At 46.0% G+C, this 16,239-nt stretch overlaps 1 protein-coding gene across 1 annotated transcript in view; it reads left to right on the top strand.

Moving 5' to 3' along the window:
- Positions 1–15,917, top strand: part of irg1l (immunoresponsive gene 1, like) — a 39,550-nt gene extending 23,633 nt beyond the window's left edge. Inside the window, exons 3-8 of the mRNA XM_072505354.1 lie at positions 7,759–8,012; positions 8,127–8,184; positions 8,687–8,874; positions 10,120–10,212; positions 10,382–10,587; positions 12,535–15,917. Of these exons, the coding sequence (XP_072361455.1) occupies positions 7,759–8,012; positions 8,127–8,184; positions 8,687–8,874; positions 10,120–10,212; positions 10,382–10,587; positions 12,535–13,453 (1,718 nt within the window). The 3' untranslated portion in view covers positions 13,454–15,917. The remainder of the gene's footprint in view (positions 1–7,758; positions 8,013–8,126; positions 8,185–8,686; positions 8,875–10,119; positions 10,213–10,381; positions 10,588–12,534) is intronic.
- Positions 15,918–16,239: the final 322 nt, after the last annotated feature.

The raw sequence follows: 16,239 nt of genomic DNA, 5'->3' as shown, positions 1-16,239 counted from the left end.
GAAAAACTTGAGGATAGGCAAGTCCCCTGGGCCTGACGGGATATATCCAAGGATTCTATGGGAAGCAAGAGATGAAATTGCAGAGCCGTTGGCAATGATCTTTTCATCCTCACTGTCAACAGGGGTGGTACCAGGGGATTGGAGAGTGGTGAATGTTGTGCTCCTGTTGTGGGATAATCCTGGGAATTACAGGCCAGTTAGTCTTACTTCGATGGTCGGCAAAGTAATGGAAAGGGTACTGAGGATATCTGAGCATCTGGAAAAATACTGCTTGATTAGGGATAGTCAGCACGGATTTGTGAGGGGTAGGTCTTGCCTTACAAGTCTTATTGAATTCTTTGAGGAGGTGACCAAGCATATGGATGAAGGTAAAGCAGTGGATGTAGTGTACATGGATTTTAGTAAGGCATTTGATAAGGTTCCCATGGTAGGCTTATGCAGAAAGTAAGGAGACATGGGATAGTGGGAAATTTGGCCAGTTGGATAACGAACTGGCTAACCGATAGAAGTCAGAGAGTGGTGGTGGATGGCAAATATTCAGCCTGGATCCCAATTACCAGTGGCGTACCGCAGGGATCAGTTCTGGGTCCTCTGCTGTTTGTGATTTTCATTAATGACTTGGATGAGGGAGTTGAAGGGTGGGTCAGTAAATTTGCAGACGATACGAAGATTGGTGGAGTTGTGGATAATGAGGATGGCTGTTGTTGGCTGCAAAGTGACATAGATAGGATGCAGAGCTGGGCTGAGAAGTGGCAGATGGAGTTTAACCCTGAAAAGTGTGAGGTTGTCCATTTTGGAAGGAAAAATATGAATGCGGAATACAGGGTTAACGGTAGAGTTCTTGGCAATGTTGAGGAGCAGAGAGATCTTGGGGTCTATGTTCATACATCTTTGAAAGTTGCCACTCAAGTGGATAGAGCTGTGAAGAAGGCCTATGGTGTGCTAGCGTTCATTAACAGAGGGATTGAATTTAAGAGCCGTGAGGTGATGATGCAGCTGTACAAAACCTTGGTAAGGCCACATTTGGAGTACTGTGTACAGTTCTGGTCGCCTCATTTTAGGAAGGATGTGGAAGCTTTGGAAAAGGTGCAAAGGAGATTTACCAGGATGTTGCCTGGAATGGAGAGTAGGTCTTACGAGGAAAGGTTGAGGGTGCTAGGCCTTTTCTCATTAGAACGGAGAAGGATGAGGGGCGACTCGATAGAGGTTTATAAGATGATCAGGGGAATAGATAGAGTAGACAGTCAAGAGACTTTTTCCCCGGTTGGAACAAACCATTACGAGGGGACATAAATTTAAGGTGAATGGTGGAAGATATAGGAGGGATGTCAGAGGTAGGTTCTTTACCCAGAGAGTAGTGGGTGCATGGAATGCACTGCCTGTGGAAGTAGTTGAGTCGGAAACATTAGGGAGCTTCAAGCAGCTATTGGATAGGTACATGGATTATGGTAGAAATATGTAGTGTAGATTAATTTGTTCTGAAGTGCAGCACGGTAGCATTGTGGATAGCACAATTGCTTCACAGCTCCAGGGTCCCAGGTTCGATTCCGGCTTGGGTCACTGTCTGTGCGGAGTCTGCTCATCCTCCCAGTGTGTGCGTGGGTTTCCTCCGGGTGCTCCCGTTTCCTCCCACAGCCCAAAGATGTGCAGGTTAGGTGGATTGGCCATGATAAATTGCCCTTAGTGTCCAAAATTGTCCTTAGTGTTGGGTGGGGTTACTGGGTTATGGGGATAGGGTGGAGGTGTTGACCCTTGGATAGGGTGCTCTTTCCAAGAGCTGGTGCAGACTCGATGGGCCGAATGGCCTCCTTCTGCACTGTAAATTCTAGGATAATCTATGATTAATCTCGGACAAAGGTTCGGCACAACATCGTGGGCTGAAGGGCCTGTTCTGTGCTGTATTTTTCTATGTTCTATGTTCTAAAACTTTCACAAATTAACGTGGGGGGGGATGTGTCTCTGTGGGACATATCCTAACCATTGAATGTGATGTTTGGCATTTGATTCAAACTTGGAATCATTGCCAAAGTTTTTAATGAATTGAAAAGAAAGCATGAAATCCCTGGTGAAGGAGAGAGAAAGATCTCTTATAAAGCAATATTGTGCACTGAAAGTGATTTGAGGGCGAAGGAGAGATGGGTTCAGTTTTCAAATCTAGGGTGGAGTTGGGATCTTTAGAGACTTAGAGGGAACGTGTTTATCATGAAAGACTAAAAGGAGTTTCTTGCAGCTAGATTTGCCAAGGGTGAATATATGAGATTTCCTTTTAAAGGTCAAAAATATTAATAGTTAAAGGGCAACAGGTGGAGTCTTGAGTGTGAAGAGTACACGGCACTTAACACATCACAGGAATAAGGAAACAAGAAATATTAGCATTGTTCTTCAGAAAATCATGAATGAAAATCATTAATGAACCAGTAATGGTTGTTTCACAATCTCTGAGTATCATTCTTTCTGGGGTGTGCTAAAAATGTACTCCTGTAAGAACCAGAGGAATGTAGAGTGCGTCACAATATTGGGCGGGATCCTCTGCTAACCGGCGGGGCGAGCTGTACTGGCGCCGAGGAGTGGCGTGAATCACTCCGGCGTCTGTTGTGTTATGTACCTGGGATAACACAGGCTGCAACTGGATGCAGCTTTACCCAAAAGATACTCCAGACCTTGAAGTTAGTTCAATCTGATTTATTGAACCAAGAGCACAGTTAGCACAGTTCTCTATGAGTTCGACTCTCTGCTAACCTAAGTGTGGTTACTCTGTCTGACTGAACCAGACTAGCTCTTAGCCACGTGCTGGAGGTGTGATTCTGTAAATACACCCTGACTCACTCTGTAGATGTTCATCAGTGGAAAGGGGCCTTGTGCCTTTTATAGTGAGATACCACCCCTGAGTGTCCTGCCTGCTCATTGGTCATGTCTTGTTGTCTGTGTTCATTAGCTGTCTGTCTGTATATCATTATCTGCATGTCCGCACCTTCAGGGGCTAGGCCGGCCGCCGGCGGGGTTGGCGCTGCGCCAGCCGGCGCTGAAGGGCTTGGCGCCGTGCCAACCGCCGTCGAAGGGCCTCCGCTGGCCAGCGCGAGTTGGCGCATGCGCAGGAGCGGCAGAGTGTGCTGGCAACATCCCAGCGCATGTGCAGGGCCGTTCTTCTCCGTGCCGGCCATGGCGGGCCGTTACACTGGCCGGCACAGAGGGAAAGTGTGCCCCCACGGCAAAGGCCCGCCCGCGGATCGGTGAGCCCAGATCGCGGGCCAGGCCACCGTGGGGGCACCCCCCGGGGCCAGATCCCCCCACACCACCCCCCCCCCCGAGGACTCCGCAGGCTGCCTGCAGAGCCAGGTCCCGCCGGTACGGACCTGGTGTAATATACGCCGGTGGGACCCGCCGAAAACAGGCGGCCACTTGGCCCATCACGGGCCGGAGAATCGTCAGGGGGGGCCGCTGCAAACGGCCCCCGAAGTGTGCAGCGCGATTCCTGCCCCCGCCGAAAAACCGGCGCAGGAGAATCTGGCAGCCGGCGTCGGGGCGGGATTCACGCTGCCCCCCGGTGATTCTCCGGCCGGCGGGGGATCGGAGAATCCCGCCTATTGTCTTTCTTGTTCTTGTTTTATTCATTCGAAATATATGGGGTGGGATTCTCTGACCCCCTGCTGGGTCGGAGAATTGCCGGGGTGCGGCGTGAATCCCGCCCCACCGCCCCGATGCCGGCTGCAAAATTCTCCAGTGCCGGGGTTTTGGCGGGAATCTCGCTGCACCGGTCGGCGGTTCTCCGGCCCAAGGTGGGCCGAGCGTCTTCCCGTTTTTGACCAGACCCGACGGCGTAAATCAAACCAGGTCCGTACTAACGGGACCTGGCTCTACGGGCGGCCTGCGGAGTCCTCGGGAGGGTGCGGGGGGATCTGGCCCCGGGCGGACCCCCAGGATGGCTTGGCCCATGATCGGGCTCCACCAAGTTGGTCTGGTTTGCCCTCTCAGATGGGTGTAAAAGAATCCTATGGCACTATTTTGAGGAAAACTAGATGAGTTCTTCCTGGTGCCCTAGTCAATATTCATCCTTTAATCAACGTAAGGTAAGCAGATTGGCTGCTCATTATCACATTGCTGTTTGTGGGAGCTGGCTGGAGCCAAATTGGCTGTTGCCTTTCTGACATTTTCAAGTGTGATGAATGTGAGAAATTATACTTTATAGGCACATCTTGTAACAGGAGACAAAGGAATGCTGTGTGATTTGAGTGCAGCTGGTATAGCTAATGGGAGGGGCCAGGTGTATTTGGATAAAGGAGTTGCTTTCACGGCTCTAAGCTGAGCAAAAGATTTTCAGCTTGGTCCTAAAAAAGTATTTCTCTCTTGAAGGACTCTGCACGAAGAGAAACAAGTAAAACCTGGTTGCTAACTGTGTACAGAAGTGGTGTTCAAAATATATGGGTTGCTTAATTGGAATATCGAGGCATGTTTCAGGAAGCAAGTCAAGGTGTTGCACCTGTTAACTATGCAGATATTTCTTTGCTGCTAATGCACTTAAGTTTGTGTTCAAATTAAAGTCTACTGGTCTGTTATCACTCCTGTGGTGCAGTAACATTTTCTCGCAGTTTTGCCAAATGTGTTGGGTTCTAGTCAGGGATCTTAACTAAATTTAGGGTTCTAGTCCGGAAACATAACAGCGAGAAAACTTCAAAAGCACTTCATTGGCTGTGGAGTGATTTGGGATGCCCTGTATTTGAGAAATGAAAGCCTTTCCCTTTTGTATCTGTCCTCCTTTGTTGGATAAATGGTGGATACAACTTATAAATTCAGCTGTAGAGCACTTATTTTCCTGGGAAGTGATCTACTATACCCTCTGTTGGGCATGACCCCAGGAATGTTTGGTGTGTCTGAGATGTACAGGCTAGCTTATACAGGAAAAAATGTATTAATTTACACTTGTCCATCTTTTCTCTCAATGCTCCCCCCCTCCCCCACCCCAGCCCCGAGCCCACGATCTGCATCAGTCATTTAAATGCTGTGGCTGGAAGAACAGATAAGAGGTGAATTGAGTAACTCCCCAAAGATTGTCAACTATTCACAAGGCACAAGTCAGGAATGTAATGCAATTCTCTCCAATTGCATGGATGAGTGCAGCTCCAACAACATTCAATAAGCTGGACACGATCCAGGACAGGATATCCCGTTTGATTGGCATCTCATCCACCACCTCCAACCTTCACTCCCTGTGTCCCTTGCACAACGCAGCACATTCCATTGACATGATGCACTGGGGCATGTCATCAATGCTTCTTCGGCAGCACCTTCGAAACTCATGAACTCCACCATCTCGAAGAACAAGGACAACAGATACATAGGAACATCATAACCTGCAAGTTCTCTGCATGCCACACACCATCCTGATTTGGAATACATAATCGTTCCATCACTGCCGCTGTATCAAAATCCTGCAACTCCCTCCCTGACAGCACAGGGGTGTACCTACACAACATGGACTATGGACTGCAGCAGTTCACAAAAGTGGCTCACCACCACCTTCCTAAAGGCACTTAGGCATGAGCAATGAATGCTGGTCCGGCCAGTAATGCCCACAGCCTGTGAAGGAATACATTTAAAAAATGAACAACTACCTCAGCATCTATGAGACATAGATTAGTTGTAGATTGGTGTCATGGTCTCTGCCTGAAACTGATGCAATGCAATCCAAGACTGTCTCCTATGTGTTTTTGCAATAAGCTAATCGTCCAGCGCATCCCTACATCGACAACAAATGGACTTTGGCGCTCAGCTGAATAGAAAGTGTTATTGAATTCAAAAGCAGGTCTTGCAGAAAATAGAATAGGTCCTGTGAACCCTGACCTGTCGTGTCACCCACGCAGCATTTCAAACCATCCTCAAAATGGTCCAATCTATGCTGCGTGTACATGTCGCTACTGTATGTAGATACAAAAGAAATGCAAAATTTGAAGGAATTGCTGAAAAAAGAATGAACGTGAATTTAGCGCTAGGCAGTAACTGGTTTGACAGCCCACTTTTCATCTGTGAAAATCAAAATCATATGGTGCGTAATCAAGTCACTTCTCAAGATGTCAAGCAAGATTAACTTTAATTATGAGACCAAAACCATAAACAAAAGCAAAGTAGGGGTGGGGGGGGGGGGGGGGGTGCGTTGTAGCACAGAAATGTAAACAAGGGAAGAATGATAGCAAATTGAAATTCTCCAGGAAGATTTCTTCTGGTTTCCTCATGCAGCACTCCAAATACATTGTGAAAATGTCCTTATCCAATGTTTCAAATTAGAAATACAGTCCAGAAAGTTAACTTACACTTGACATAAATACTGAAGGTCTTGTAAAGGAATTGGCCATGGTTGAAATCAATTTAATTAAATAGTACAAATTGGTTCAAAAGGATATTGTGCTTCTTGAATGAGGAAGGAACAATGATGAAATCGGGCGTAGATGGGCTTTTTGACTCCAAACAAAATTATCTTACTCTCATGTCGTGATGATTGATGATTGTGCAAGGGGTTCCTTCTCGGGATTGCAGTCTGATTGAACCAATCTCTGTCCTCACCATACCACTACTGCCACCCTCTGGAGGGTAGACCTTTGTGGAGTCACTATACATTGTTTGAGGGTTCTGTTATTACTGGGGTGAACACAAACAGGGCACAATTTTGGGCTACTGATATCTTGGCTCCTCTGGTATCGGATTCACTGTGGTTTGGGCTGCAACTTCAATCACATTCATGGATTGTGAGATGTGAGGCAAAGACGGGTTCTTATTAACATGTGGCACTTTGGCTGGATTTTGATTTTTGGACTGCCAAACGAGAAGAGGACACCCATTGATCTGACATCAATCAGGAGTAAAGAGGCCGCCATAAGTTAATTACTTAGTTTCCTTTTCAGTTTGACTGGTGAGCTGTGAATGCCACATGGACATCCTTGAAGCAGCTCCGGTCTTTGAGCCACAAATTGGGATACCAGGGTTGGGTAGGAGGAGGGCAGGGGTGAGGGCCAGGGGTGCCAGTCTGTGCCAACAGTGGCATGCAGTAGTTTCACATGGGTCAGAGGACTCCTACTGCTCCTGGCCGCATGAAGAATCAGACTTATCAGTGGGATCCTCCTCAGCTGGGCTGACAACAGATACTGAACCCAGACGGCACAGTACATCATTCTCCTTAGCTATTAATCAATGTCTTTATGTTTGTTATAGCACCACATTTGAATCAGGGCGTACATTGTTCAGCTAGTGGAAGACCAGGGAGGATTAGCACAGTGACAACAAGGAACACAGTAAGAAGTTTTACAACACCAGGTTAAAGTCCAACAGGTTTGTTTCGATGTCACTAGCTTTCGGAGCGCTGCTCCTTCCTCAGGTGAATGAAGAGGTATGTTCCAGAAACATATATATAGACAGATTCAAAGATGCCAGACAATGCTTGGAATGCGAGAATTAGCAGGTGATTAAATCTTTACAGAGCCAGGAACATGGCAGTAGGTCATTACCCACCATCTCCAAGGCCTCAGAAATGTCCCAACTGAGGGTTATAGATATGAGGCAGAAGCTTTGGTTTCATGCCTTTAAAACTTAAGAGTGAGGTTAGCCAAATTAGAACCATAGTTGCCAGTCCATGTTAGAGAAACAAGGATATGCACCATCCTCCCTCGCTCGCTCTTCCTCATTCCCCCTCCAATTATTTCTTTGCAGTTATTGGGAATTACAGGAAATCGAAGCCACAGTCCCTCAATAGACATCTGGTTTTACTTTCAGCCTTTTCTGACCGAACAATGAGGAAATCCGGGGAAGTCCAACTATGCAAATCTGTGGTGATAACAGCTGACCCTGAGGAATGGGGGCGGAGAGCGGGAAGATTGATTGACGTGACTTCTCCGTCCTCCAGCTCCAAAATGCTCCATAAATGTCCATTTTCAAGAGAGCGGTTTAACACATTCCTCAGTGAAGTTTGTCCCGATTGCAAGTGCAGTTACGGAGAGAAAAGCATCAGAATGTTTTCCAAATTGCGGGTAGCGATTTTGCTAACTTTGAAAAAAAATCTTTCCTGTCTTCCTTTGTTGCCGTTGTTTTAAACGCAGTTTTGAAGATTAAATGCTATTTCTGAATCTTTTGTTTCTCTTTAGAAAATTCAACCTTGCCTGACAGCTGCAAAGCGACTACGCCACAGCAGTCCCCGCGAAGGTAAATATTCAGCTGCCTGCTCTCTGTCTGATATGACATTAAAATGAAACGGTGGCTGTTTCTGGAGCAAGCTTCCTTTTTGGAGTGAGGTGTACAGGACAGTCTGTGGCACACAAGGTGGGGAGGGAGGGCTGTGCAATGTCCCAATAGTTGTGTTGTCGAAACCCGTTCAAACGTACAACAATTCTATTCTGAGCGAATTAATTGCAGATCGATCATGAAATGACTAAAGCTGCTGTTTGTGAGAAACAGGTTGGTTAATTTCAGCTCAAATCCCGGTCACCTAAGGAACAATAAATATGTTTTTATATTTCAGCTGCAACATACGAGAGCGCTCACAATTGGCGAGGGGGTGTCTACCCATTGCCAATGTATAGGTTACTCTTCCTGTTTGTTTTATAAAACATAACGGTTTAAATGGGAAGTTTCAATTGAATGTTTTAAACGAATGAACTCCTCGTATGCCCCATATTTCTAATTATTATTACTTTCTCTGTGTTAGCTTTCGAGGCACCGGATTTGAAAGAGTCGGTGACGAGCAGTTTCGGCTCATTTGTGTCGAGAGTCGAGGCTGACCATCTCTCAGACATAGTTTTACACAGGAGTAAACGCATGATCCTGGATAACATCGGAGTGGGGATCCTGGGCAGCACCGGCCACGTTTTCGGTATCTGCCTCAGTTACTGCCAGGTAATTCACACACGGACAGAGAATTTCAGACAGAGAAATAGTCAGTGCGCTGAACGAGTTCTCCACACACTCCACATTCCTACACACACTCTGAGCCAGTGCAGCCAGCATCCACACACACTCTGAGCCAGTGCAGCCAGCATCCACACACACTCTGAGCCAGTGCAGCCAGCATCCACACACACTCTGAGCCAGTGCAGCCAGCATCCGCACACACTCTGAGCCAGTGCAGCCAGCATCCGCACTCCACACACACTGAGCCAGTGCAGCCAGCATCCACACTCCACACACACTCTGAGCCAGTGCAGCCAGCATCCACACACACTCTGAGCCAGTGCAGCCAGCATCCGCACTCCACACACACTCTGAGCCAGTGCAGCCAGCATCCACACACACTCTGAGCCAGTGCAGCCAGCATCCACACACACTCTGAGCCAGTGCAGCTAGCATCCACACACACTCTGAGCCAGTGCAGGCAGCATTCGCACTCCACACACTCTGAGCCAGTGCAGCCAGCATCCACACACACTCTGAGCCAGTGCAGCCAGCATCCACACACACTCTGAGCCAGTGCAGCTAGCATCCACACACACTCTGAGCCAGTGCAGGCAGCATTCGCACTCCACACACTCTGAGCCAGTGCAGCCAGCATCCACACTCCACACACTCTGAGCCAGTGCAGGCAGCATACACACTCCACACACTCTGAGCCAGTGCAGGCAGCATCCACACACTCTGAGCCAGTGCAGCCAGCATCCACATTCCTACAACAATGTCTGCGCCAGTAGTGGCCAAGTAGCAAAAGCGCTACTTTAAACATAATTGGTGTGGAGATGCTGGTGTTGGACTGGGGTGAGCACAGTAAGAAGTCTTGCAACACCAGGTTAAAGTCCAACGGGTTTGTTTCAAATCACTAGCTTTTGGAGCACTGCTCCATCCTCAGGTGAATGGATTCACAAATAAACATAATTAACAGCGATGCGAAAGCGAATGGCAAAGCGTATCGGGCTGGTTCTCAAAGTTTGCAGGATAGACCCAAGAGAGTTTGTGTAAATGGAAGGGATGGCGGACTTCCAACCTGTTTTACAACTCTTGATTTTTGTCTTCAATTTGGTTTCAGTGAAACTTGACACCCGAGTGTCCACAATCCAACCATTGCTCATCACCCACATTCTGGCAATGACACTCACTGTCTGACTCCCACAGGCCATTTCTAACGTGTTCCCCTTTTCCTCCTTCCAACAGCAAATGTTTGCTCACGATCCAGTCAGCTCAGTGTATGGACGCAAAGGGTTAAAACTGTCTCCCACTCTGGCAGCTTTCGCCAATGGAGTCGCGGTAAGAATTTTGCACTCACTTTGTACTCTTATCTACTTCCGCTGAGCTTCCCAAAGTGTCGAATAATAGACAAATAACGATAATACTCTCCTTATCTCAAGTGACTCTTCAGGCACCTCCTCCTGTTTCCATAGAGTTAATATGGGTCCTACATTTTCTTCACCTTCAGGCCCACTCAATGGATTTCGATGATACCTGGCATCCTGCCACTCACCCTTCGGGAGCTGTACTGCCCGCTCTCCTGGCTGCTGCCGAGATGTTGCCTGCAAACTCTAAACCCAGTGGGCTTGACTTCCTGCTGGCCTTTAATGTGGGCATTGAAATACAAGGCAGGTTAATGCGTTTCTCCCAAGAGGCGAACAATATCCCCAAGAGGTAAGATGCTGACACTCAACTCTATTCCATCGCTGCACCTTGAGGGCCAGATGCTAGCTATTAATTACATGTAAATTTACCTGCGGATTTTCTATGGGTTTTTTGTTCCATTGGAGCACCTGGTAATTAGAAAGTCAAAGCGTGGCGCCCTCTACAGGGGATCTGAGAGCTGTGCGAATAGAACATGTAACTTTATACCTCCTTAACCAATCAAGTTCAAAACTCCCTGGTGTATGCAGCGTCGACACCAGAAAGTGAAAACTAGAATATTTAATTTGATGTAGAATTATTTACAGAAAGCAAAATGAAAATAGCGAAACAAAAATGGAATTGAGGAGGTAAAAGGATAGGAAAAACATTTCAACAAAAAGGGAATAATAGCTCACCATTGTAAAATGCCAGAGAGATTGTTTGATAGCATTTTCTGTCCATATTCCTTCATGGGATTTGGGTACCACTGCAAGGCCAGCATTTCTTGCCCATCCATGATTTCTCTTGCACTGAAAGCAATTAAGAGTCAACCATATTGCTGTGGGTCTGGACTCACTGGTAGGTCAGACCAGGTGGGAAAGGCAGATTTCCTGTGGGACATTAGTGACACAAATAGGACACTAGATTTATATCCCAGATGTATTAATTGAATGTAAATTCCACCTGCTGGTGCAGTGGGATTTGAACACAAGTCCCAAGAGCATTAGCCAGGGCCTCTGAATTACTAGTCCAGTGACTTTATCACTACACCACCAACTTCCCCAGACTTACAACTTAACACACTGTTCAAACATCACTTAGACTGGAATATACATACACTAACACTTTTATGGTGTGTTTTGTGGGTAATTAGTGGATATGTATCACATCTTTTATGATCGCCATGGGGCCGACACAGTGTTGTCTCACTACTGAGGCACTGCTGTCTCACAGCGCCAGGGACCCAGGTTCAATTCTGGCCTTCGGTGACTGTGGAGTTAGGGTGGCATGGTGGTGCAGTAGTTAGCACTGCTGCCTCACGGCGCTGAGGACCCAGGTTCGATCCTGGCCCTGGGTCACTGTCCGTGTGGAGTTAGCACATTCTCCCCGTATCTGCGTGGGTCTCTCACACACAACCCAAAAAGATGTGCAGGGTGGGTGAATTGGCCATGCTAAATTGCTCCTTAATTTAAAAAAATAATTGGTACTCTAAATTTAAAAAGAAAAGGTGATTGTGGAGTTTGCGCATTCCCCCCATGTCTGCGTGGGTTCCTTCCTGATGCTTCAGTTCCGTCCCACAGTCCGAATATGTGCAAGTTATGTGAATTGGCCATGCTAAAATTATCCCTTAGTGTTCAAAGAGGTGCAGGTTAGGTGGGGTTATAGGGGGGGGGGGGGGGGGAATTGGGCCTAGTAGGGTGCTCCTTCAGAGGCTTAGTGCACACTCGATGGGCCAAATGCCCCCCTTCTGCACTGTCGGGATACTATTCTATTTTATTTTAATATGAGTGCCAAGCATGGAGGAGTAGAGCCAATCAGACAGAAACATCCACATTTCTCTGTTCAACTGCTCATATGCAGTTGCTTGAAGATGATGCTTATTTACTCAGTAATAGCCACACTTATTTAATGCATAAATCTAAGCAATAAATGAACATACAACATCCCAGAGAATACATTTCAACATATAGGTAGAACCCACAAAGACTATTTTTATATAAGATATTATTCCAAGGTTTTATTACAATTCAGTTTTTGTAATTACAATTACAATTTACTAAGGTTTTATTACAATTAATTAAGAACATTTATGTAAATGATTGCTTGGTGAGGTTACTTTGAATTTTTACAAAGGACACTTTGCAGAAATATTAATCACAATAAGCTGTTAATTGTGTTGGATGCAAGTGTTACTGTAATACAAAGAAATAATTAAAAGGATCAGGTGCTTGAATGTCTTTTTGTTTATTTGAACAGATTTCACCCTCCCAGTGTGGTTGGGACAATGGGCAGTGCTGCAGCCATAGCCAAATTGCTATCACTGAATGCTAATCAATGTATTAATGCCCTGGCTATTGCAGCTTCACTCTCAGGGGCACCAATGGCCAATGCAGCAACTCAAACAAAACCCATCCATATTGGCAATGCCACACGGCTGGGCTTTGAAGCAGCTCTCCTGGCTTCTAAAGGAATGGAGGGGAATGTGAAAATTCTAGACAAGACCATAGGCTGCTTTGGATTTTCTGCTTTCTATGGTGATTATGAACCTGAGAAGATGGCACCACTTGAGCAGACACATTTTCTGCTCGAGGACCAAGATATTGCATTTAAGCGCTTCCCTGCCCATCTGGGCATGCATTGGGTAGTAGATGCTGCTGTCTCAGTTAGGCAGTTGGCGACTACCAATGATGGTGCCTTTTCACCCTCCATGATTGACAAAATAATTCTGCGGGTCCCCGTTTCCCGATACATCAATAGGCCATTCCCAGAGACAGAGCATGAGGCTCGCCATTCTTTCCAGTTTAATGCCTGCTCTGCATTGTTGGATGGTGATGTGAACATTGAATCGTTCAGTGAAAGTAAACTCCAGCGAGATGATCTCAGTCAGTTACTTAACAAAGTGGAGCTTCAACATCCTGAAGATAATGTGGCCAGTTTTGAGAAGATGTATGGAGAAGTGGTTCTGGTCCTGAAGAACGGAGATGTGCTCAGCGGAAAATGTGGCACTTTCTATGGACACTGGAGAAACCCGCTATCGAGAGAATCGCTGCTCAACAAATTCAAAAACAATGCTTCATATGTATTGGAGCAGGACAAAATAAAGGCTATTATCAACACAGTTGAGAACCTTGAAGAAGTGAGGGATTGTTCCACTTTAACTTCTTATTTGCAGTGATAAATCTCAACTTCTTCGCATTAATGTTTAAATGTAAATTAACAGGTTGATAATGGGTTTTCATATTTGATAATATGTAATTTGCACTGAAAGGATTCAAACTTCTGAGAGGCGGCAGTGTGACGCACTGGTTAGCACAGCCACCTCACGCCGCCGAGGACCCGGGTTCAATCCCGGCCCCGGGTCACTGTCCGTGTGGAGTTTGCACATTCAACCCGTGTGTGCGTGGGTCTCACCTCCACAAAACCAAAGATGTGTAGAGTAGGTAAATTGGACATGCTAAATTGTCCTTAATTGGAAACAAATTCAGTACTCTAAATTCGAAAAAAATGGATTCAAGCTCCTGAAACCTTGAGGCAGGAATTACTGTTATTACAGTCCACTAATGCAATGGGGCAGGGCTTCCCTCCACTGACTAAAATTCTGGGATCAGTGGAGTTGGGGGGATGGGCCAGCGGGGAGGAGCAAAATATTAATGTTCAGGACAGCGACCTAGGTGCACTTGGCCTCATGAGGTGTGGGCTACATGGAGTGGTACTCTGTGAGATGCAGCAAGTTGGTTAAAAATATTGGCTGGAATTCTCCGGCCATTGGGATACTCTTTTACCACTGGCAACGCACCCCGGCCCACAGGTTTCCTGGTAGCGTGGGGTGGCTTCAATGGGAAATCCCATTGACAAGCGGCGGGAGTAGAGAATCCCGCTGCCAGTGAATGGCACGCCCTCGACAAACACACGGCTGGGGGAACGGGAGAATGAAGTCCATTCTCACTGCAGGGTGAAAAGAGGCTGTAGTCTTTCAGAGATATTACCCCTCTCACCTTTGGAGCCTTTCAGAGGCCCAGAATGCCATTTATGGGGATTACTTTGAATTTTTCAAAGTTGGGGGTCACTGGGAGTTTCTCTTCATTTTGGAAGATGGCTTTTCTTAAGTGCATAGTCATCCGTTGTGCATCCTAACTTGGCTGTGGACCTACATGGCTTTCCACAGAATGAGCAATGATAAATTGTCTGGTTTTGTTGAGACTGCCTAAACTTTCCAGTTTGTCTTTTGTCCTTATCTGCTTGAACTCTTAGCTGTTCAAAGGAAACAATTCCACTACTTGAGATTGCATTTTCGCCCAATCACATTTCCTGGGTGAGATAGGTAAAGGCCTTATCTCTTGAGCAATGATTGCCTGAAATTTAAACAGACGCCTATCACCAGATGTATTTTGAGGACCTTGCTTGCTTTTCTAGGAAGAATCTGTGCACTTGCTGATAAGTCCATGAGCGAAGCAGCTGAAGCAAAAATAATTTCAATAATTTTGAACGGCTCCCGGCGTTGGAACCCCTCCCGTATCCAAACCTACCTTCCCGCCAGCTGCCCTAGCCTGATATAACCCAGCCTGCATCCAGCAAGCTGCATCTAGCCATCCATTCACTGCCCTTTAGTTGCTCAATTCAAAGCAAACAAGGTTGGAGCCGCAAAAATCGTGGCTGCCTCTTTTTCAAACTGCATCGGGGGGGGGGGGGGGGAGCAGGTTTCTGCCAATTGGCCGCCCAGAAGCTGAAATTAACCTGCATGTCTATTCTCAACAGGCATGGCATCTGTTTGGTCTAATGAGTTTATGAATTTGGAACACCTCTGAATATAACCCCAAAACTGTCTGTGTGCCTGGGTGGGGAAAAGTGGAAATCTCCACTGCCCATTGATTGTAATTTATAAAAACAGCAATTCTGGATTCCACTGAAAATATGAACTATTTCCTCATGCACCCTTTCTCACCCCAGGAGTTTCAGCTTCCTTATGTTTCCCACTTGTGTGTCCCTGAAATATTTTATTTGTGCATATATATAAAGAAAATAACTGACTGTGAAGTCTGTAATTTATTTAACAGGCAAGAGTATAGAAATGTTTTGGAAAATTTTGCTCTGGATTATATGATGCCCTGATAATTATGTAACTAAAACTTACACAGTGTAACAGGGCACCTTATATCACATGGATGTCCGTGGCACACAAAATAATCAGGCACTTGTCATGGTTTTTACCTCAGAAAGTGTGATGCTGCTGGATCTCGGGGTATATTTACAGTTCAAGTTTAGCTTTGGAGTAAAACTGTTGCAGCTTCAGATTGACATTAAACTTGTCCAAGGTTGGGTGTTGAGGCTTGAATGGACTCCAGTCAGAAGAGGAGCAAGACTTTTTTCCTTCAGAAGGTTTCTTTCCACTTCATTCTGGTGTCCAGCTAAGCTCTCACTCCAGGTTACAGCTGCATTCACCATAACATCAGCGTGGATGCAAAGCAAAGCTGACCCTACAGTTCTATTGTAAATCTTTCAATTTTATTCCAAATGTGTCAGGTATAAATTGTACATTTTTAATGTAATTCAGTATCATAATAATTATTTTGATTATACATATTATACTTAAAATATTTGTTAATGTTGATAGCTTTCCAATAAACAATGCAATTTAATTATTTATTGGCTTCTGTTGATTACATGCTCATGTACCTTTCTTATGCAGGGGCTTGCCCACTAGAAACAGATATTGGTAAATCACAGGCAGTTTAATATCTAACAATAACCTAGGATGTTCTCTCAGAAGCATCCTGATCATAGTATGTCCCATCTTTCAGTCACACTACCAAAATAAAGGATGCCACAGGGGCTCAACAGCTAGTCTAATTGGATTGTCAGCACTGCGAAGATGTCACCATGGAGGCTTTGGAACAACTTACTGATAATGCCCACAGGAAGCTGCCAATCCATGGGGCTGGGATTCTCCGGTTGCCGATGCCA

Source organism: Scyliorhinus torazame, chromosome 5, assembly GCF_047496885.1.
Source record: "Scyliorhinus torazame isolate Kashiwa2021f chromosome 5, sScyTor2.1, whole genome shotgun sequence".
Classification (NCBI taxonomy): Eukaryota; Metazoa; Chordata; class Chondrichthyes; order Carcharhiniformes; family Scyliorhinidae; genus Scyliorhinus; species Scyliorhinus torazame.
The sequence above is the reverse complement of the archived record's forward strand: the minus strand, read 5'-3'. Positions and strand labels throughout refer to the sequence as shown.